The sequence below is a fragment of the Erpetoichthys calabaricus genome, chromosome 5 (genome assembly GCF_900747795.2).
Source record: "Erpetoichthys calabaricus chromosome 5, fErpCal1.3, whole genome shotgun sequence".
NCBI classification, from domain to species: domain Eukaryota; kingdom Metazoa; phylum Chordata; class Cladistia; order Polypteriformes; family Polypteridae; genus Erpetoichthys; species Erpetoichthys calabaricus.
In genome coordinates, this window is record NC_041398.2 from 248,633,607 (window position 1) to 248,655,248 (window position 21,642).

At 40.3% G+C, this 21,642-nt stretch overlaps 1 protein-coding gene across 2 annotated transcripts in view; it reads right to left on the minus strand.

Annotated features, from left to right (window-relative positions):
- Positions 1 to 21,642, minus strand: part of elmod2 (ELMO/CED-12 domain containing 2) — a 110,541-nt gene that overhangs the window by 31,937 nt on the left and 56,962 nt on the right. Inside the window, exons 2-5 of one of the 2 annotated variants that reach the window (XM_051928177.1) lie at positions 16,052 to 16,196; positions 10,439 to 10,586; positions 3,855 to 3,883; positions 3,469 to 3,566 (exon numbers count right to left, since the gene is read on the minus strand). In XM_051928177.1, coding sequence (XP_051784137.1) covers positions 3,469 to 3,566; positions 3,855 to 3,883; positions 10,439 to 10,583 — 272 coding nt within the window. In that variant the 5' untranslated portion in view covers positions 10,584 to 10,586; positions 16,052 to 16,196. Of the gene's footprint in view, positions 1 to 3,468; positions 3,567 to 3,854; positions 3,884 to 10,438; positions 10,587 to 16,051; positions 16,251 to 21,642 lie in introns of those variants that run through there. The other variant, XM_028802750.2, reaches the window with a different exon arrangement.

Sequence of the window (21,642 nt, forward strand, 5' to 3'; positions counted from 1 at the left end):
CTTTTTGTTTATTGATTTTTAAAGTTTGTCCTCTTTCACTACTACATGCGTGGAGCTGCAGGGGACAGCTACTATACTATAAATTAAGAGGCAAAGGTTTGGGTGCACTGTCACAAGAGTCTATAATTTGTTATTTAATCTTTGGATAATGTAGTCCGCAAAGAGAAAAAAGACACTTTAGGTACACTGTTGTCAAAAGCTTAAATGTTTCTCTTGTACACATTCTGGCTCTACTCAATGACTAATGAAAGAAAAACAGAGAGAGCTGCCCCCTACAGGTTAAACTGCACCAAAAACTATAGGAAATTCCAGGATATTCTTGAAATGCTCTTTTTTTTTTACTAATTTTATGATTTCAACTGCTGACATCACCATCAATGCCACTTCAGAATTATGTTATGTTTGTTTCCAATGTTGTACACGCATCTACTGTATAATGCATTTCATGGCGATACAGCGGCTAAGTAATTCAGAGCTGAGCTGTATTCAGTATGAAGCCTGCACTTGGTTTCAAAGACTCACTGGCAACAAAAGGTTAACTTCTTGAGCAACTAATATTCTAACATTTAGTTACTGCTTCATGAACTTCTGCTAATCCTAAGATTTACGAGTTCATTTTGCCCTTAAGTTTGGATTGCCTGTTCCTAGCTCTAGTGTAAAGACGCCCACTGGTATGTTAATTTCTCCAAGTGTGCCATTAATCTCTCCTTGACACTTCCAAAAATATTCCTCCCACTTCTCTTTACAGACAGCTATTTAGCGTAATTGTACAGGCGCAACAAGGTTTCACCGATTACATTTTGGAACATTATTATTATAATTTGGAATATTTGTCAGGTATAATTTAATATCTTCATCAAGTTTTTTTTCCTTTGTAAAGAATTTAGTGGCGATACATAACATTAAGTTAGACTGGTAAATATTTTAGTAATGATCTTATGTGTCATTAACATTTGGGGTACAAAAGACATACTTTCATTAGTTGCAGAAGAACTGCAGACTTTGTACCAGATTGTGGAGATTTCAGCTGGAGCTAAGGTCCTAGATAAAGGTTTGATTTACTGGTCAGTTTAATTTATCATGCTCACTATATTATCACAAGCTTTAAGGCAATACCTGAAAAAAAAGAGACAGTGAGAACAAGCTGCCAAACCGAGGTTCCTTCAAGGGGTTTCTGAACCATCTCTTTGAGACATACTGAGGACTCTGATTTCTTCAGCTTAACATCAGCAAAATCCAAGAACTGGTTAATGACTTTCAAAGCACCAAACAGACTCTAGGTCTGACTACAAATATAACAGGAGGTCAGGTCACTTGCAGAAATTCTCAGATGATTCTGCACTTAAAGGGGATGAGACAAAGGAGAGGAGTCAGGTGGAGAGCTTTTTTCTTAGTGCAGAAAGAATTGTCAACCACTTAACATCAGCAAAACCAAAGAATTGCTTATTGACTTTGGCTGCACCAAACAGCCTCCATGTCCAATCTGTATTGAAGGAATGGATGTAGACAATGTGCACTTCTACAAGTACTTTGGGGTCCATATCAATGACAGGTTGGAAGGGTCTCATAACAAATGAGCGTGAATATATCGCTCCTGCAAGCGAACTGTGATTCTTAGCGCGATAAAAGAAGTCACAAAATCAACCACAATGTTCAAGCAAATTATAGAAAAAACCCGATCTAAATCCGTTAAGTAGTTCTCTCGTGAAAAGCAGACAGATATACAGACAGACATTGGATTTTATATATTGTCACACATGCGCGCATAGGGAGCCACGTAAAGACCCAAACTGTAGCGAGAAAACTCCGGCCAAGGGGGAAAAGTGGGGTACTAACCTTTCTCTCTTTGTTTCCTACAGAAAGAAAGAAGCAACACTGCCATGAAAATGCCCAGATTCCCTAACCACGTACTGCTACTTCCGTGTTCATTCCCTTCCATCCATCTATCTCTGATGACGTCATGGCTCCCATCCACCACCTCAGTTCCTTCCCAGCATTCCTCTGTGTCAATTCCGGTCCCACTCCATAAATGTTCCCCACTCCGCTGTCTTGATAGTCTGATGTATTGAATAGTATTTCTGACCTGTTAATAATTTGCAAAACTGTACAGTATACGGGGTCGGACAAACCCCAAACCTTTATGCTGTGTGTTGCTTTATTTACAATATATATTTATATATTTCACTGGAGTTATAATTTCTGTTTGTTTGCACTAATGTGATCTTTACTATCATTTTTTTTTTTTAGACTATTGAATTTTCATACATTCGTTATCTCTAACCTGCTCTGCATGTATATCATGCCAACGTTTTTGAATTCTTTATGACGTTCTACTTTGTCATCTACTCTTTGTATTTTATTTCCGGCCACGGGCGTTGGTTAAATCTCTTGGCACAAAGTCTCATATCGCGTGACGTCAAAGTATCTCTCTGAAAAAGTCACCTCTCATCCCAGGACTAGGATATATATATATATAAACAGGCTTAATGTCTAGTATATATACAATAACAGGCGCTAGAACAGCAGTGCATTCTCTTTGAGAATTTTCTTTACGCTCATTTTCCTGTTCCTCTATAGATCTATTTGCTCTTCGGAGTCTCTCTCTTTTAGCGTTTTTCTGACGCTCATTATCTTTTTTTTCTTTTTTGGGTGGCATGTTGTTAGTAGATAGTCACAGTAATATAGGCTTGTACGTCCGTAATATTTTCTGTTGCAGTAATACTGACTTTGATGTCCATAATATGCGTTTAATTTTCTGTCACAACAGTGGGCAATCAGCAGATTCTCCCCAGCAACTGATGTAATGTGTGGTGTGTAGTTGATAATCATGCTTGTGGCGTCTCTCCAGCAAGTACTGTGCAGTTCCCCAGCAAGTATTTTAATCTGTGCTGGCGTGCAGCGGATTATTGTATGTGTGGCGTCTCCCCAGCAATGGATTTTATGTGCGTGAAAATAAATCTTTTAAAAGTCATCCTATTGTAATATCATGAAAATTCGTATATTTAGGAAAACCCCTTCAACGACTGACACTTTACCGGGCCAGGTTTCTTAATCGCAAATCTGACATCATCAGAGTGAACACTTGCACAACCACAAACACTAATCCCACCTCTTTGGGGAAGCTGGTCCCCGCGTCTCAGTACCAGATTGGATTTTTCATGCCTTTTTAAGTCTTTTTAAGTCTTACCTCATTTCCAGAAATCCGATTGGATATATATATATATGAGAGAGAGAGAGGTGTCCCCTCACAGTTGGCCTGATGGTTACAGAGAATAACTGGAGTCCTTATTTAGGGCTATCAGTCTTCTCAGATCAACTCAGGCCATCACCCCTGCAACCCTCAGAAGGTAAAAGGGACTGAAAATGATGATTACAACTTTATAGACTTAAATCATCTGAACACGGTTTGAATTACACTCTTGAATTCTACATCAAAATTACTACCTTTATGATCTTTAAGAAACTTACTCTGCATCTTTTTCCAATTGAATTTTCTTTTGTTTCACTATTTGTGTAATATGATTGTCTACCGTATCTTCTTTTGCTTGTAGTGCATCTCTCAAGACCTAAAATGGAGCAAATAAATAAATCACATAAACCAAAATATTTATATACCCTAAACGATACTCAACCAACTCAACCCAAACTGACAGTGATATCAAGAAATTGCAAATGAAATCCACAGGATTAACATTCTTTCTCTTTTGTTATACTATGATAAACAAGACAACAAATGTTACTTTTCACGTTTTCCACTGGGATTTCTGGAAATCTAATGGGTTAGACAGGAAAAAAAATAAAGTCAGGATGTGCCAATCAGTGTTAAGAAAATATAAAATGATATTTCTCCTTACCTTGCTTTTTGATGCTTCAAGAGAATATTCTGTCAAAATAAAATTCACAAAAAAAGCATGAGGGAGAAGCAGCATTTAAAATTCACATCAGTAACTTTAGAATCAGAATGACATAAAAATAATTTATAAACTAGGTGGCATAAGAGGTAAAAAATAAATTAGTAACACCCAGTGGCGGTTAGTAATCCCAAATATTAAAAAAACTCTACTTTCATTAATTAGGTAAAGATAAATAATCATGAAATACTTTTGTTTATTTGCACAACGTGCCTGATGTCAGCGCATGTCAACGTCCATTAAAAATTGGTTCTGACTTGTACTTGTTTAATTTCTGTGTGAATACCAACTGTATATTTCCTGAGTGAAGGGCACCGGCCCAATGAGAGTCAATGAAAGTCATTGACCTTTTGGAAAGCAGGTGACCTGAGGCTGCCCTTTAATTGGTTGCTTCCCGATTTTTCCAGGGATGCAGCTCCCTGCGCCCCAGTTACTCCATTTATTTGCAGGGAATTAGTAGTGTTATAAGTTTTTTTAATCTAATATGATGTACGTTGACAATTGTCCAATTTCAAGTTCACGTCAAAGGTTGACAGTTCACACCCGCCATAAACTACATGAGAGATAGATGTGAAAGGCCTATGTAATAGATAAGTGCTGCTTCAGTTTGTTCCTTCAAAAACTGCACCTTCACCCAAATTTTTTTAGCAGCTGCCACTGATAAAACCAGATTGCAGACCCGTTTATGTAAACTCTTTTGCCAAAAGTATTGGGACTCCTGCCTTTACAAACACATGAACTTTAATGACATCCCATTATTAATACAGAGGCTTTAATATGGAGTTTGCCCACCCTTTGCAGCTCTAACAGCTTCAACTCTTCTGGGAAGGCCTCCCACAAGGTGTGTAGGAGTGTGTTGATGGGGATTTGTGACCACGAGAGCATTTGTGAGGTCAGGTACTGATGTTGGATGAGAAGGCCTGGCTCACTTGCCATCTCCACTCAAATTCATCCCAAAGGTGTTCTGTCGGGTTGAGGTCAGGGCTCTGTGCAGGCCAGTCAAGTTCCTCCTCATCAAACTCACTCATCTATTTCTTTACAGACCTTGCTTTGTGCACTGGTGCATGCGCAGTCATGTTGCCATCCCCGAACTGTTCCCACAAAGTTGGGAGCATGAAATTGTCCAGAACGGCTTGGTATGCTGAAGCACTAAGAGTTCCTTTCACTGGAACTAAGGGGCCAAGCCCAAGCCCTGAAAAACAACCCCACAACATAATCCCTCCCTGCACCAAACTTTACACTTGGCACAATGCAGTCAGGCGAGTACCGTTCTCCTGGCTGCTGCCATACCCAGGCTCATCCATCGGATTGTGTGAGTTGTCACTCCAGAGGACACGTCTGCACTGCTCTAAATTCCAGTGGCAGTGGGCTTTACACCACTGCATCTGACGCTTGGTGATGTAAGGCTTAGATGCAGCTGCTCGGCCATGGAAACCCCTTCCATGAAGCTCTCTACGCACAGAGTTTGGAGGTCTGTAGCTATTGACTCTGCAGAAAATTGGCGACTTCTGTCCACAGTGTGCCTCAGCATGTGCTGTCCCCGCTCTATGATTTTAGGTGGCCTACCACTTTGTGGCTGAGTTGCTGTTGTTCCCAATGGCTACCACTTTGTTGTAATACCACTAACAGTTGACCGTGGAATATTTAGTAGCGAGGAAATGTCACAAACGGACTTATTGCACAGGTAGCATCCTATCACGGTACCAGGCTTGAACTCAACGTGTTTCTCCTGAGAGCAACCCATTCTTTCACAAATGTTTGTAGAAACTGTCTGCATGGCAAGGTGCTCGAATTCATACACCTGTGGCCATGGAAGTGATTGGAACACCTGAATTCAATGATTTGGAGGGGGGTCCCAAAACTTTTGGCAATATAGTGTATGTTCAAGATTGCTTTCCCTAAGCTGATGGATTTGACAAAACTATTATATTGCATCTTTCAAGTTCCTGTTAGATTTAAATGTTCCAAACTCTGCACATTCATACACCATTTTCACTACAAGTTTTGATTTAAGGTAAGTGCTTTAGAGACTGCACATCTGTAGAAACTGGTCAGTACTGAATGAGGCATCTGGGCCTTTCTCAGATGGCAGAGGCTTTACAGAAAATTGTCAATTTAAAAAGAAAACTGCCAAAAGCATTTAAAAGCTAAGGCAAAGAGTACTGTACATATACTTATGAATATTATAGAAATAATGGCACACCAGAGAGAGATAAAAAATGAGATCAATTAAACGTAAGACTGGCATACAGATTGCGAAGTTGGCTGGAATAAAAACCTGTGCTGAAGGTGCTATGTTACTTATTCATTCTTATTTTTATTTATTATTAATTTATATATATATATTTTTTTTTCGTAGTGGTAGCCCTGCTGCCTCACAGTAAGGAGACCTGGGTTCGATTCCTGGGTCCTCCCTGCGTGGAGTTTGAATGTTCTCCTCCGGGTGCTCCGTTTTCCTCCCACAGTACAAAGGCATGCATATTAGGTGCACTGGCGATCCTAAAGTTTATTGGCATGCATCACTAAATGATGTGCTTATTACAAACAGAGTTGTTTATTTTATAATCAAGAAAACCAATGTGCTTTGTATGTTAGTTTGCATTTTTGCTACTTTTTGCCAGTCAAATGTACTGATCAAGTTCACTTTGCTTTACCAGCTCTATTTGGTTTCCTAATATCCATGGATTTTGCGGTTCATGTTGTGCCAGTGGAACATTTCCTGCAAATGCTTATAGTAGTAGAAGAAAAGAAAAAATAAAATTTTGCAACACTTGTGTACCTAAATATTTTGACAAATAAAAATAATGCCATAAATACTACTCTTATGCAGAGTAAATGATGGACACTAACCATCATGCTTCACTGAACAGAAATAACAAATGCAGAAAACAAGAATTGTGGACTACTCCACGTACTTGAAAGGAATACTCAACCCAATATGATATTTTTTTATAAGTTACTTAATCTCATGTAATTTGTAGTGATGGCCAAAAAAAACTTTTTTTAATTTTATGCTTTCATGCAGAACAGAAATAAACTTTATGATATAACAAAAGTCAATGGTGACCAATGCTGTACAAAGTCAAACAATGTGAAAAAAAAAAAAATCTCATGTAACGTGGTGTCGCATAATCCACATGTCATGCAAAACACATGAATTTTTTGCTAAACTATTGTTCAATGCGTACTTCCAGAAAACGTAAGAAATTTAACAAACAAAGGGAAGACCATTCAGTCTATCAAGCCTGTTGGTTTAGCTAATAGCTAAGCTGTCCCAATATCTCACCCAGGTACTTCTTAATGGTTGTCAAGGTTTCTGCTTCAGTTTCAGAACTCTTTGCATAGAGAAGTGCTTCCTGGCTTCAGTTTCAAATGCACTTCCCCTTATTTGCCATTGACGTTCTCGAGTATGTGATAAACCCTTAAGCTGACAGACGGGTCTACTTTATCAGTCACTTTGAGGATTTAAAATTCATGGATGAGGTCCCCATGCAGTCTCTTCTGATCAAAACTAAACAGGTTTCATTCTCTGAGTTGGTCACAGTAGGACATGATGCACTTTTTTGCTCTCCTCTGAACAGCTTCAAGTGTTGCGATATCTTTCTTGTACCAAGGGGACCAGAACTGCACACAATACTCCAGATGAAGTTTCACTAGTGCATTATATAGTTTGAGTATAAAGTTCCTTGACTTAAATCCAACAGTTTTTATGAAATAACTGTAGCAAGAATGTTATTTGTGCCAAATGTAATTTGTGAAATTTATTTAAAAAATCCATGCAATTCAAAAAAAAAAAAAGGCAGCTGTAAGTCAGGTTAGGGAGAGCATAAAACAGAAGCAGGTTGTTTTGGGAAGTGCTGATGTCTGCGTAACTAATATGGTTACAAAACTCAGAGTTTGTGAAGGTATTAATAACCAGCCAGTTCTGACATGAATTCTATGAATATGAAATTATGTGACCGTTTATAAAGACGAGAATCCAGCACAAAGTCAGAAGCGTCACTAAGCCACCAACATTCCCAGCTGCTGGACAGGACATCTGATTTGTCAGCATTCTCCCACTTGGCTGTGATGTCCCTATGCTTCTCTCCGGCCTGAATATGTATGTATACAGGATTATGCATTATATTCTAGGAATGTTAAATACATATATCTCTTTTTGTACCATATTTCTCTCTCTTGTAATTATTTTCCACCATGGGTACACAAGATATAGTATTTGGTTCTAATCAATTGTGCATCAAGAAACACATTGCAGGGGAGAAAGAGAGCGCTCTCTGCTGGATACAATAATCCAACACTTTATTCTCCTTTTTAATCACTTCTGCACTTTGCTTAGCCAACGAAAATGTTCTGTCAACATAAAGCCCTAAATCCTTTTCAGAAGTTTTGTCCTGTAGGGCGGTGTCTCCTATCTTGTATTTATAATTAACTAACTGTCCACCACAGCTCCGCCCACGTCGTAGTGAAACAGGACAAACTTTAAAAATCAAAAAATGTAATAATTTGTATGTCTCTCTCATAAACGTCAAACGATACTCCTTAACAATCTCAAGATGATAATGTCTGTTGAACAAACAGGTATCGCTAGGTAAGTGGAGGCAAGGTACGCTCCAACACGTGGTGAGAGGTAGAGCGACTTGAACGAGTGAGGATGGCCCCATCTGGCTCCCTACTCCTGAGATCCCGCCTCCCCTCATCCTGCAGCCTGTTTCTCAGATTTGTGCGAATAAATTGGTCCCGCAACCGAACTATAATACTTAGTTTGATGAGAGAAGTCTCAAAATCAACCAGAATGTTCAAGCAAATTGCAGAGAAAAACCTGATCTAAATCCGTTAAGTAGTTCTCTTGTGAAAAGTGGACAGACATACAGACAGACAGACATGGGATTTTATATATACAGCAAAACCCCGCAACATAAACTTAATTCGTCCCGGAAAACTGGTTGTGGACTGGGGCAATTTATCTCATAAGAAATAATGGAAATAGAATAAATCTGTACCAAACCCCCAAGACTTCCATACCTAACCTATTTAATACCCATAACTGAGTTTTCTGCATATTAAAATTGTGGAAAAACTCATGAATAAAGAATAAATTGTACACTGCAAGGGACTGACATAAGAATAAGCATAGCACAGCCTAAGCAACTGAAATTAAAAAAAGAAAATTTACTGTAACAGGACATTCCCTATCAGCACTCCCTGAAGCATAATCATTCACAATATCAGCATGCACTGCCCTAACAGTGCCGGCTTAACACATGGGCACGCTGGGCAGTTGGCCGGGCACCCCATGCTAATCTATGTATGTTGTGACTTGCTGTATGGTTATGTAGGTAGGGGCCCCAGTGCACTGCTTTGCCCCGGGGGCCTATAATGCTGTTAAGATGGCCCTGTTCCCTAGGCTTTTCACAACTAATAGCCTCCGATAGACAGTGTGCTGGTGATAGCCTTTCAGTTATCCAAAGTAACAATAATCTTTCAACTTCATCAATTGCTGGTGGTCTGTTTTTAGAGAGTACACGTGTCACACCCTTAGAAACTTCAGCTTTTTTAATTTCCTCTTTGTTTTTCCAAATCATAGATATAGTAGATTTACTCAGGCCTTACGAAGCTGCAAGATCAGTCTCCCGTATACCTCTCTCATATTTTCAATCATTTCTTTCTTTGTTTCTATTGTACTAGGGTGCTGTACCGTGTTAGCCATTATGAATGTAGAGAAAAGCCAAGCAAAATGACACCTTTTATTTGCTAACTAGAAAGATTACAATATGCAAGCTTTCGAGGCAACTCAGGCCCCTTCTTCAGGCAAGATGTAATCAATCTTTGTTTCTATTGTTATTGATTGTTGTTCCTGCTTTGGTTTTGTGCTTACCTCTCTAGCTTTCTTTGGACCCATCATTATTTAGTAAAAAGCACAAAATAATCACTAAATAACAGTAATATCACAGGCACAGTAAGGAACACTGTTTACAAAGCACTGGTTAACGCCACAGTTAACGTTTTAAGGCTTTCTTTATGACGTGGAAGGCGACCATGTGATCGGAACATGTTTACTTCTTTGGTTGTGCTTCAGAATTTTGGTCGTGTTCTGATGCATTTTTTTTGCATGAAAAAAATGGTCGTGCTGCGGGTTGTACGTGCATAAGTACGTTCATGCTGCAGGGTTTTACTGTATAGAGAAGAGATATTCAGCGCTCACCATAGACAGGAAACGCATTTACTGCACTTTAGAACTGAAGAGCCACCTCTCCCCTCAATCATTGGTCAAGAGGTCTGTCTTCAATTCTTTCTGCTCAGCTTGAAAATATGAGTTCAAATTTTTCTTATCTCAGCCATCACGACAAAATACAATGGGTAAATAACATATAAAAAATATAATTTTTAAGTGGATTATTCCCTTAAGGACAGATGAAAGAGCACAAGTACTTTTATATTCATGTGACAAACAAACATACATAAATACACCAAATACAAATCCTGTGGGTACATCACACCATCAACACCACACAAAATATCAGCACCTGTTTTTATTGCCCTTGTTGCTCCTTGAATGAAGCTGTGAAAGATTCTTTGAAGTTCACATTTCCCGGTGACCTGTCTGATCAACCATTTCAGCCAATATCTAAAGAAGGTTGTATGCAGGTAATGCCAGATGCTTAGAAACATTTTCTGGGAAAAAGAAAAAGAAACAAAAATTTATTCCTGAAAAGAACCTGGAGGTACATGATGTCCAATATAACGGTAGTCATCACACTAACCTAAGGAAAATTAAAGAAGTAGCAATAGTCTAAGCATATGTAAGGTGGTGTTTTGTATATTATTACTTAAAATAATCAAACTTTGGAGGAGCAGTGCTGCTGTAATGCCATCTCACACTACTCAAGGCCTAGTTGGTCGGAGGCTCCTGGATGAAGTTTACAAATTCTTGTCAAGTAACTGTGAGCTTTCACATGTAATCCAGTTACACCATCAGGTTTACTAGTAGCCCCAGACAGTCATGTTACGTGTGAATGACTCTGTAGAAAAATTGCCAATTCACCCAGTGCAGTCGCACACCCAGAGTTCAGTCCTGCTGGGACAGGGTACAGCTGCCCACCACCTCAGGTCAGGTGAAGTTGGGGAGCATGCACTGGTAGAGCACATTGCTGCACTCACCACATGACAAAAACGGTTTGGGACCCTAGTTGACATTCCTTCAGGCAGACATCCCCAGAAATGACCATCTACCGGATGCTGCCAGGTGTTATGTGGGCAAGCCCTTGGTCTGGTCCTGCTGAACAATGAGGGTCCTGTGAGCCAGATCACCCTTGGGGAATCACGTCACATGGCTGTAATAATAATAATAATAATGTTTTATTTATGTAGCACCTTTCATACACTCAAGGACACTTTACAATTCAATGAACATATTAACAAGACAATAGAAATGACATACAAGAATATGAATAATTCTCATTGAAAAGATGTGCTTTTAACAGGAGTTTGAAATTAATAATAGATTTTTCTCCCGAAGGCTGAGAGGAACAGCATTCCAAATTTTAGGGGCCATCACACTGAAAGCTCGACCACCCATAGTTACTAACCTGTATGTAGGTACAGCGAGTAAGTTAGCATCTGATGATCTTAGTGTAAGGAAGCAGCAGCTCAGACAGACAATGAGGGGCTAAACCATGAAGGGCTTTAAAGGCGAGAAGAATAATTTTATTTTTGATTCTTGAAGAAACTGGTAACCAATGCAAATCATAGAGGAAAGGAGTGATGTGATCAGATTTTTTAGTGTGTGTACGTAAACGTGCAGCAAAATTCTGAACGTATTGTAATCTATTGATATACTTAGTCAGTAGGCCATAAAACAATGCATTGCAATAGTCTAGACAGGTAGTGTTGAAAGCATAAATGAGTGTTTCAGAGTCCTTCACACTGAGGAAAGGATGCAGATTAGCAATATTATGCAGATGAAGAAAAGCTGTCTGTACCATTGAGCTAATGTATGATTGAATAGTAAGAAACTGACACACAAATTACGGACTGATGCTGAGGGTTCAACCAGGATCCCATCGACATCAATTTTTAGCCTACGAAGGGTAGAGAGGACCCGCTACAGTGGAACCTCTGTTTGCCAGCATAATTCGTTCCAGAAACGTGCTTGTAATCCAAAGCACTCGTATATCAAAGCGAATTTCCCCATAAGAAATAATGGAAACTCAGATAATTTGTTTCACAACCCTCAAATATTTATATAAAAATGATTCATACAAAAAAATAAAGAAAAAATACATAAAACAAATTAACCTGCACTTTACCTCTGAAAAGAATCGTGGCTGGTGTGAGGGAGACGAGACAGAGGAGAGGAGGAGGAGGGTTATTGTGTAGGACGACTTTCACTCTAACCAACAATCCCTGCTATCTGTTGGCTCACTGGAATCTTCTTCTTTTTTTGCGACTTTAACAAGGAAACCTATCCAATGACAGTTGCTTTTGCCTGAAGAGTCACTAAACGTGGACACAAAATAAAAAAAATGCTTTAAAACTCTTTTGGGATCCCCCAATGGGATAACATGCGGAAGAGCGACCCGAAGCAACTGCAGGGTCCCAGCACTGTAGCAGTTCACCGTAAAAGTGAATCAGAAAAGATCACGGTCAAGCTATAAGCGCCTGCCGTCGATGGGTGATGCAAGAGCACAATATTACTTGTCCACTAACCTGGTCACGACCCTGCCTAATTGCTGTGTCTCTGTATAGGAGAGCGGCAGATCCCGCTACAATAAATAACCCTGCTGTTCCTTTTTCACGCTGTGTTTTGGGGTGCATGACAAGGACTCGCACGTTACAGTACACACATTGTCACAATGCTATAGCAAACACTACACGCTCATACGGATGTTGACTACAGTGATCCCTCGCTATATCGCGCTTCGCCTTTCGCGGCTTCACTCTATCGCGGATTTTATATGTAAGCATATTTAAATATATATCGCGGATTTTTTGCTGGTTCGCGGATTTCTGAGGACAATGGGTCTTTTAATTTCTGGTACATGCTTCCTCAGTTGGTTTGCCCAGTTGATTTCATACAAGGGACGCTATTGGCAGATGGCTGAGAAGCTACCCAACTTACTTTTCTCTCTCTCTCTTGCGCTGACTTTCTCTGATCCTGACTTAGGGGGTGTGAGCAGGGGGGCTGTTCGCACACCTAGACGATACGGACGCTCGTCTAAAAATGCTGAAAGATTATCTTCACGTTGCTACCTTCTGTGCAGCTGCTTCGTGAAGCGACATGCTGCACGGTGCTTCGCATACTTAAAAGCTCGAAGGGCACGTATTGATTTTTGACTTTGTTTTTCTCTGTCTCTCTCTCTGCTCCTGACAGAGGGGGTGTGAGCTGCCGCCTTCAACAGCTTTGTGCCGTGGTGCTTCGCATACTTAAAAGCCAAACAGCCCTATTGATTTGTTTGCTTTCCTCTCTCTTTCTGACAGTCTGTGCTCCTGACGCGCACTCCTTTGAAGAGGAAGATATGTTTGCATTCTTTTAATTGTGAGACAGAACTGTCATCTCTGTCTTGTCATGGAGCACAGTTTAAACTTTTGAAAAAGAGACAAATGTTTGTTTGCAGTGTTTGAATAACGTTCCTGTCTCTCTACAACCTCCTGTGTTTCTGCGCAAATCTGTTACCCAAGCATGACAATATAAAAATAACCATATAAACATATGGTTTCTACTTCGCGGATTTTCTTATTTCGCGGGTGGCTCTGGAACGCAACCCCCGCGATGGAGGAGGGATTACTGCATATGAGTGAGGCACGCCGACTGAGAAAGAGCATGGGAGATGATTACCCACAATCCCTACGTGATGCTCGGCAGACAAAGTGTATACGTACTACTCGTATTGCAAGACCTCGCTTGTTTATTTATTAAAAATTTTAGCTCATCTTGCAAAACACTCACAGACCAAGTTACTCGCAATCCAAGGTTTTACTGTAATAAGATTTCTGTTTTATCAGGATTGAGTTGTAAAAAATGATCTGTCATCCAATGATTGATTTCCCCGAATGCAGTCAGTCAGTGCAACAGGTGAAGATGTTGCAGTTACATCAACACTTACATAAAGTTGTGTGTCATCGGCATAGCAGTGGAAGCTTAAAAACCATACCGACGAATAATCTCACCTAACGGGAGCATAGAGATGTTAAAGAGGATCTGAGAACTGACCCTTGAGGGATACCTTGTGTGCGTGAAGTAGTGGCAGATTTGTACTCCCTAATGAAGACATAAAACTGGCGATCACTGAGGTATGATGTGAACCAAGAAAGAGCAGCACCAGAGATACCAATAGCTGAAAGTCAGGACAGTAAAATGTTATGGTTAACTGTATCAAAGTCAAGGTAGTAGTGCCGTAACTGATGCTCCCTCACAATGCAAGCAATGTGCTTCATTCGGGACTCCGTGAGCAAAACCAAGTCAGACCTCAGTGTTGGACAGGCTATTCCATTTTGTTTGGCATATTTTTTAAATTGTTCACAGTGGCATCAATATCTTAGGTATTGTTTATTAATCTTGTTTTTCATTACGGGTTGCCACAGTGGATCATCTTTTTCCATATTATTAAAAATCTAACCATCAAAAAAGAAAAAGATATATGAAAGGAAACAAAATTATACTTGTTAATGTCTTTGTCATAAGTGGCACTGTAATTGTTTTGTTCAGATAGTATGATGATGGAATGGGCATCTAAGCCACAATACTGCCAGATCACCTCCTGCTGGTGATCCACAGCACCATGCTGAGCAATTAATTTAAACCACCTGTGTTCCAAAAGCACACACTGTACAAAGGGGCTGTGCTTATAAAGGTTGCTAATTGCAATGATATCATTAGCATTAGCTTGGAATTTAATGAAAAACAACTCTGTACTTTAAAAACTACATCAGGGATGTTCAGTTAGCAGATTTGGCTCTCGAGATGATTTTTTTCCTGGCCCTTTGATTGGTTCTTGCCAACTAATTAAAAATGAAAAATCATTTTCAATGGTTATTTTTGTAGCACTTATCAGACCTATGAAATGAGGCATTTATTCTTACTTGTTCCACCCTGTTAGTGCTGTCAGTTTTAACAAGTTACAGAAAAAAACACAATATCCTCACATTGATACACGCTTGTTCTAGTTAAAAGTAAAACTGCCTCGAAAGCATGCATATTGTAATCGTTTTAGTTAGTCAATAAAAGGGGTCATTCTGCTTGACTTCTCACTACATCCATAATGGCTAACACTGTACAACACCCTAGTACCTCATTAGGTTACAAATGCTGCAGATGTAAACAAGATGTGTTCCTTTAGGTAAAAGAGAGAAACGCATGTGAAGATATACAGTGCCATTTGAAAATGGAAAATAAGCAAGCCATTTGCGCAAGTCTTTTAATAATACGCTCTGCCTGTATGTGTGTTTAAACAGTAATAAGCACTCAGTGAATGGCTGTTCACAGATGTGAGATTTAAAAGACTGGGTGAATTGTTTGCATGATACTCGTGCCTGAAATGAATGTGAGAGCTTGATCAACTCTGGCAGTCTAACTACAAAATTTAAGTTTCTGGACCCCAAATCTCCTTCCCCTGTTTCTAATAATTCAAACTCCTTTGAAATTACAAAAAGTCTCTAAAAATACCAAAAGGCTAAATTACGATCTTTTTTGGTTTTTGGATAAAAGGCCCCTTGATTGGTATAATCTTCCTAATCTGCCCCCTATTAGCCCTGAACTACATCATGGAGTTGAACATTCAAAGAGCCACGTCAATGAATTGAAAAGTTGGAGCCCTTGAGACTGAAATAAAGAGAAACATAAAATCGGCGTTTGCGTAACAACTGTTCCACGCGACTAAATAAAATCCCTTAAAATGGGTAAAGAAGTTATGAAGTCAAAAGACACGTTTAAGCGTATCGGCTTTTGGCTCCCTCCGATTCTTCGGGAAACTACAACACGGCAATTCGACAGGATTAGTCTCGCGTGCAGAGCGGCTTTTCTGAGCTTTAACGGCCCGGGACGTCTCTACTAGAAAAAAATGACAAGTGAGAGAAAGATGAAAAGTTTAAAAGGAAACGCGAGGTCTGTGAAATGATACCGTTAGATTTAAAACTCATACCTGTATGTAATGAATGGCCAAGCAGATGAGCAACAATCCGTGGAATCCGAAGAAAAGTTGCCAAAATAAATTAATCACACAGTCAGCTGTCTTGACTATTCCTGCATTCTTTCGCCAATCTGACAACCTTCGGCGGCACTCAAATCTCAAACGTCGTCGTCGCCACAGCAGCGGTACTAACCGGAAATACGTCATGTGGAGCCTGCGCACTGAATACACTACGCAGTGACGCGATAACCGCGTCTACTCAGTGAGCCTGTTGCGTCTGTTATTCTTCAGTTGCTTGTCTTTTGTCGGGTGGGTACGCGGTAAATAATAATTCTTTACATTTATATAGCCCTTTGCTTACTACTCAGATAGAATGTTTTATGAATTGTACTCGGAATTGTTTTCTTTGCATTTTTAAAATGTATTAGCAAAATGACACCTTTAATTGGCTAACTAAAAAGATTACAATATGCAAGCTTTCGAGGCAACTCAGGCCCCTTCTTCAAACAAGATAGGCTCATGTCTACATTCATAATGGCTAACACGGTACAACACCCTAGTACTAAAATGTATTATAATTTTAGTGGCAATACCCGACCGTTTAATCAGTTTTAAATGGGGGCAACCAAACGTGTAGATGTACTAGAAATTAAGCTAGTTGGGTGATTATTTGTGATGGGCGATTTTTGAACGCCAATTTTCAGATACTGAAAACAAGTATACATTACCAATATGAAGTGCATGTAGCAACAATTGAAAATTATATAGACGAATATAACTTCGCTCATATTTGCACAGGGTGCGATGAGGATGGATAGGATTAGAAATGTGGACATTAGAGGGTTAGCTCAGGTGGGACAGTTGGGAGACAAAGTCAAAGAGGCGACATTGCACTGGTTTGGACATGTGCAGAGGAGAGATGCTGAGTATACTGGGAGATGGATGCTAAGGATAGAGGTGACAGGCAAGAGGGAAAGAGGAAGGCATAAGAGAAGGTTTATGGATGTGGTGTTAGAGGACATGCAGGTGATAGTGTGTAACAGAACAAGATGCAGAGTACAGAAAGATATGGAAGAAGATGATCCGTTGTGGCAACCCCTAACGGGAGCAGCCGATAGAAGAAGATGGTCTGAGGTAGACAAAATGACACAGCAGAAAGAGAGGGGCAATGTCAGAGCAAGAGGGTTAGGTACATACCATCAAAGCCTGTTTGGGGGGGTTGTACCCTCACAGATTTTTCAGATTGACAGAATGGGTATATACCATCACACAACAGGACGGGGGGCCCTCTGAGATTTTACAATGGTGAAGAGTATATACAGGTGCTAATTACAGGGGAAGGAGGTCCAAATAAATTATAAACATGGAAAAAATGTGGAGTTGGGGTGTTGAAAAATACATATAATTTTAAAAAAAAAGGAGCAGACGCAATCCACAGAAGGCCATTTTTTTCCCCTTGAGTGACGATCAAAAATAGCCCAAATGGGCGAGAAAACCGTGGAATTGGCAACAGTGGTCTCAATGTGTCAGGAGGGAGGCTGCTCTACTAATTGAAATTAATTTAACATAAGGCTGCAACTGAACAAAATGTGACAAAAGTGTAGGGCAGGGGGTCTCTAACCTTTTGTCCCCCCGAGAGCTACTTTTACAAAATGAAAATGGCCGAGAGCTAATTCTGTTTTCTAACATTTTTTCTCATAGCTTATTTCACCCCAAACAAACTGAATAAGCTTGTTTTGCCTGAACATTTACAAAATGTTGGTGTCCACAACTCACATTTTGCATTAAAACATCACAAAAAAATATTTAGTTCACCTGCAAGTGCATTTTGTTCATGTGTATGCATTTTCTATTGTATCTCACACTATTGAATTGAAACATGAATGCTGTCAAAACAAAACAATGCAATTCCAAATCCACAGATCTGACTTCTTCATTTGTCATTTTGTCACATGTCACTGTGTCACTTTATTCATAAGTCCAGTTGCATGTGTGATGTGTTTTTGAGTTCGTCAGATGACTGGCACTGAGGTGTCTGGTGGAGTGGAGCCACTGACTGTTCACTCTTATGGAGTCATTTAAATGTCCGTCTGTCAGTCGTGTTCTGAACTTTGATTTCATGACATTCACGTCAGACTCACAGAGGTATGGAGACCCAAACACAGCAGACATTTTCAGAGCTGCTTGGTGAAGATTCTTCTCGTTCTCTGGCTCTGCTAAGCTCCAGATATGCTGACAATGCTGTTGACACTTTAACTGCACATTATTCTGAAGGTTTACTAATATATAATATAGAAAATCCAATGTCTGTCTGTCTGTATGTCTGTCTGCTTTTCACGAGAGAACTACTTAACGGATTTAGATCATGTTTTTTTCTATAATTTGCTTGGACATTCCGGTTGATTTTGCGACTTCTGTCATTTCGCTGTGTATCAGAGTTCGCTTGCCGTACTGATTTATTTGAGCGAATCTGAGAGAGAGGCTGCAGGCCAAGGAGAGGGGCCTTCCTCACTCGCTCGCCAGTTCGGGGCGTGTGCCTTAACTCTGCTTAGCTAGCGAACGAGAGAACAATTGAATTCAACTTTGTTTGATAATTAAAATAAAGTGTTACTTAGGTCTTGATGAGTTTGAGTCCGGATATTCTCTTAAGGGTATGCCACATTGAAAAGAGATTGCAATTCGGGTTGTGGATCGTGATTTTGTGTTAAAAGGATCGTAAAATTATTTTTTGGAAAGATCGCCCACCCCTAATTTGACTAATCAAGTTTTCAAATTTATGTAGGATTCATTAACCCTTTCTCGAGCTACTTGGAAAGGGGAGGCGATCTACCGGTAACTTGCGAGCGACTTGTTGGAGACCCCTGGTGTAGGGGGTCTGAATGATTTCCAAAGGCAGTGTGGTGTCACATTCAGGATTTTGCTGCAGCAGCAGCTGCAAGTTTTCATCTCAGCCACTTTCTTGTTTGATAACCGTTTTTTCCTGCTAACGGGGCACACGTCTTTTGCCTTCATTTTGTTTGACTTGCTTTTTAAAATTCAGAAGCCTTCTTTATTAGTTTTTTTTTACCGGAAGCAGCAGTCAAACAATAATGGGGTGCAAACCAAACCAACAGATGACCCATTCACTGGCAGCTTTGGATGCCATGATACAACATCTGTTTTAATAAAATATTTAAAAATAAAAAAAATGAAGGTCTCAAGAGTGTTGATCTGCACTGGTGCCCTCCGGAAAAGAAAGAAAGAAAGAAAGAAAGAAAGAAAGAAAGAAAGAAAGAAAGAAAGAAAGAAAGAAAGAAAGAAAGAAAGTTTTCAAAATATTTGGTGTTGTAGAATGAGAGCACTGGGATGGAACAGAATTAAAGAATGGGGTTCGTTGGCTTATGAATTTGAACCCCATGATGTGGCCGGCCATCTGATAGCTCGCTAGTCGAGCCCATGAGGAGATCCTCCGATCTGCATGCATTACAGTCTCTTAATGTGGAGAAGATGAAAGAAGTGATTGTTGACTTCAGGACGGCCCATGCTATCCACACGCCACTACACATCGAGGATTCTGAGGTGGAACAGGTCAAGAGCACCCCAATTCCTTGGAGGGCACTGGGGAAGTGACCTAACTTGGTGAATTAACACCACCTCCATAGCCAAGCAGGTGCAGCAACGTCTCCACTTCCTACAGCGGCTGAAGAAGAAGGCAAGCCTACCTCATGCCATTCTCGCCAAGTTCTACAGAGGCAACATGGAGGGTGTTTTGATCTGATGCATCACCCTCTGGTTTGGGGACCGCACTATCTCTAACTGCAAGGTCCTAAAATCGATAGTGCACACAGCAGAAAGGGTCACTGGGACCTCTCTAGCCCCCCACTGAAGACATCTTTGAAAAGCGTTGCATCTGCAAAGCCTACAGCAACGTGAGGGTCCACTCCCTACCCTCCCACGGTCTCATTTACCCATTCCATTTGTCAGAAGCTACTGTAGCATCCAAAGTATTTCTGTCAGGTTCTACAACAGCTTCTACCCCTTGGCGGTCCTGACTCTGAATTCTGTGCTGCCCCCTGCCCTCAGGTCTGTCCCTAGTAGCTTATTTACTGTATACACACTACATTTGTTACACTTGTCAGTACTGTTGTTTTTTATTGTTAGTCTTACTGTTATTATTTATTCATTATTTATTACTATTTCAAGTTATTACTATCTGTTGTGACCACTAGGGGGCATTGCAGCAACCCCAAACGCCAAACACCATCTCACAAACACAAGTCCCAGGTTCAAACAAATGATTTATTGTGTAAAATTCCTTCACAGGTCATGTGAATTTCCCCTTGGGATTAATAAAGTATCTATCTATCTATCTATCTATCTATCTATCTATCTATCTATCTATCTATCTATCTATCTATCTATCTATCTATTGTGAGGGATTGCCAGCCATACAGTCTGGCCAATACCCCCAGGCCGCCAGATGGAGCCCTCCCTGCAACATGGAGGTGCCCCGAATTCCAGCAGGGCCTCATGGACCTTGGAGTTTTAATGCACAGCCATGCTGGATACCATGAGGGCCACCAGGAGTCGCTGCAGGGAGGCCCAGGGATTTATGCTTTCCGTATAGCCCGGAAGTATTTCCAAGTCACGGGAATGGAAGAAATGATATACTTCCGGGCTGAAGAAAAGGAGAAGTTTTTACCTGACCCGGAAGTAATAGAAAGTCACATGGACTGAGGGACAGAACCACTTCCAGGTCAAGGACTATAAAAGGATTGTGGGAAATCCCAGACGTTGAGCTGAGCTGGGTGGAAGGGTGGCAATGTGTCTGGGAGTGGAGGATTGTTTATTGGTTATTGTTCTTGGATTTATTGAGTATTGTGGAGAGGAGGGTGCTTTGTGCACTTATTTATAATAATAAATATTATTATTGGACTTTTATCTGGTGTCTGACGTCTGGTCTGAGGGTTCAAGGGTCGACAGTGCCTCTAATTGTCACACTATCTATCTATCTATCTATCTATCTATCTATCTATCTATCTATCTATCTATCTATCTATCTATCTATCTATCTATCTATCTATCTATCTATTCAAACTCGCAAGCACAGACTCAATTCTTTCATTTCTCTTTTCCTTCCTTCCTTTCTCCAGGTGAATGTTGTCCAGCTCCTCTCCCGACTCCACCTGTACTGAAGCAAAGCTGCTTCCATCATGCAGGACCCGGGAGCACGTCCGGTGTCACGACACTGTCCCTTGAAAGCAGGGTCCCATAAAGAAGAGTCCCATAAAGTAAAGGACCACTAATCCCTTCAGCACACCCTTGGCAGCAAGCACAGAACCCAACAGGGCTCTTCCATGGAACTACAGTTCCCATTATGCCCTGTGTGTATCCGTAAAGGTACTGTAACCCAGGAACACTGCCATCTAGTGTTGTGGGGGATTAAAGAACCCAAATAAATCATCTTCCCCTGTCCTTCCATTGTACTGGCCTCCTGGCCGGGTAGGGCTCCTTGTTCATTCCTGGCCAGAATGCCAGTCCCTGCATGCCATCCATTACAATATTCACTTAGCTGTTATTTATTTGTAATTATTTACCTGTTATAGAGTAGCAGAGGTCTTTAC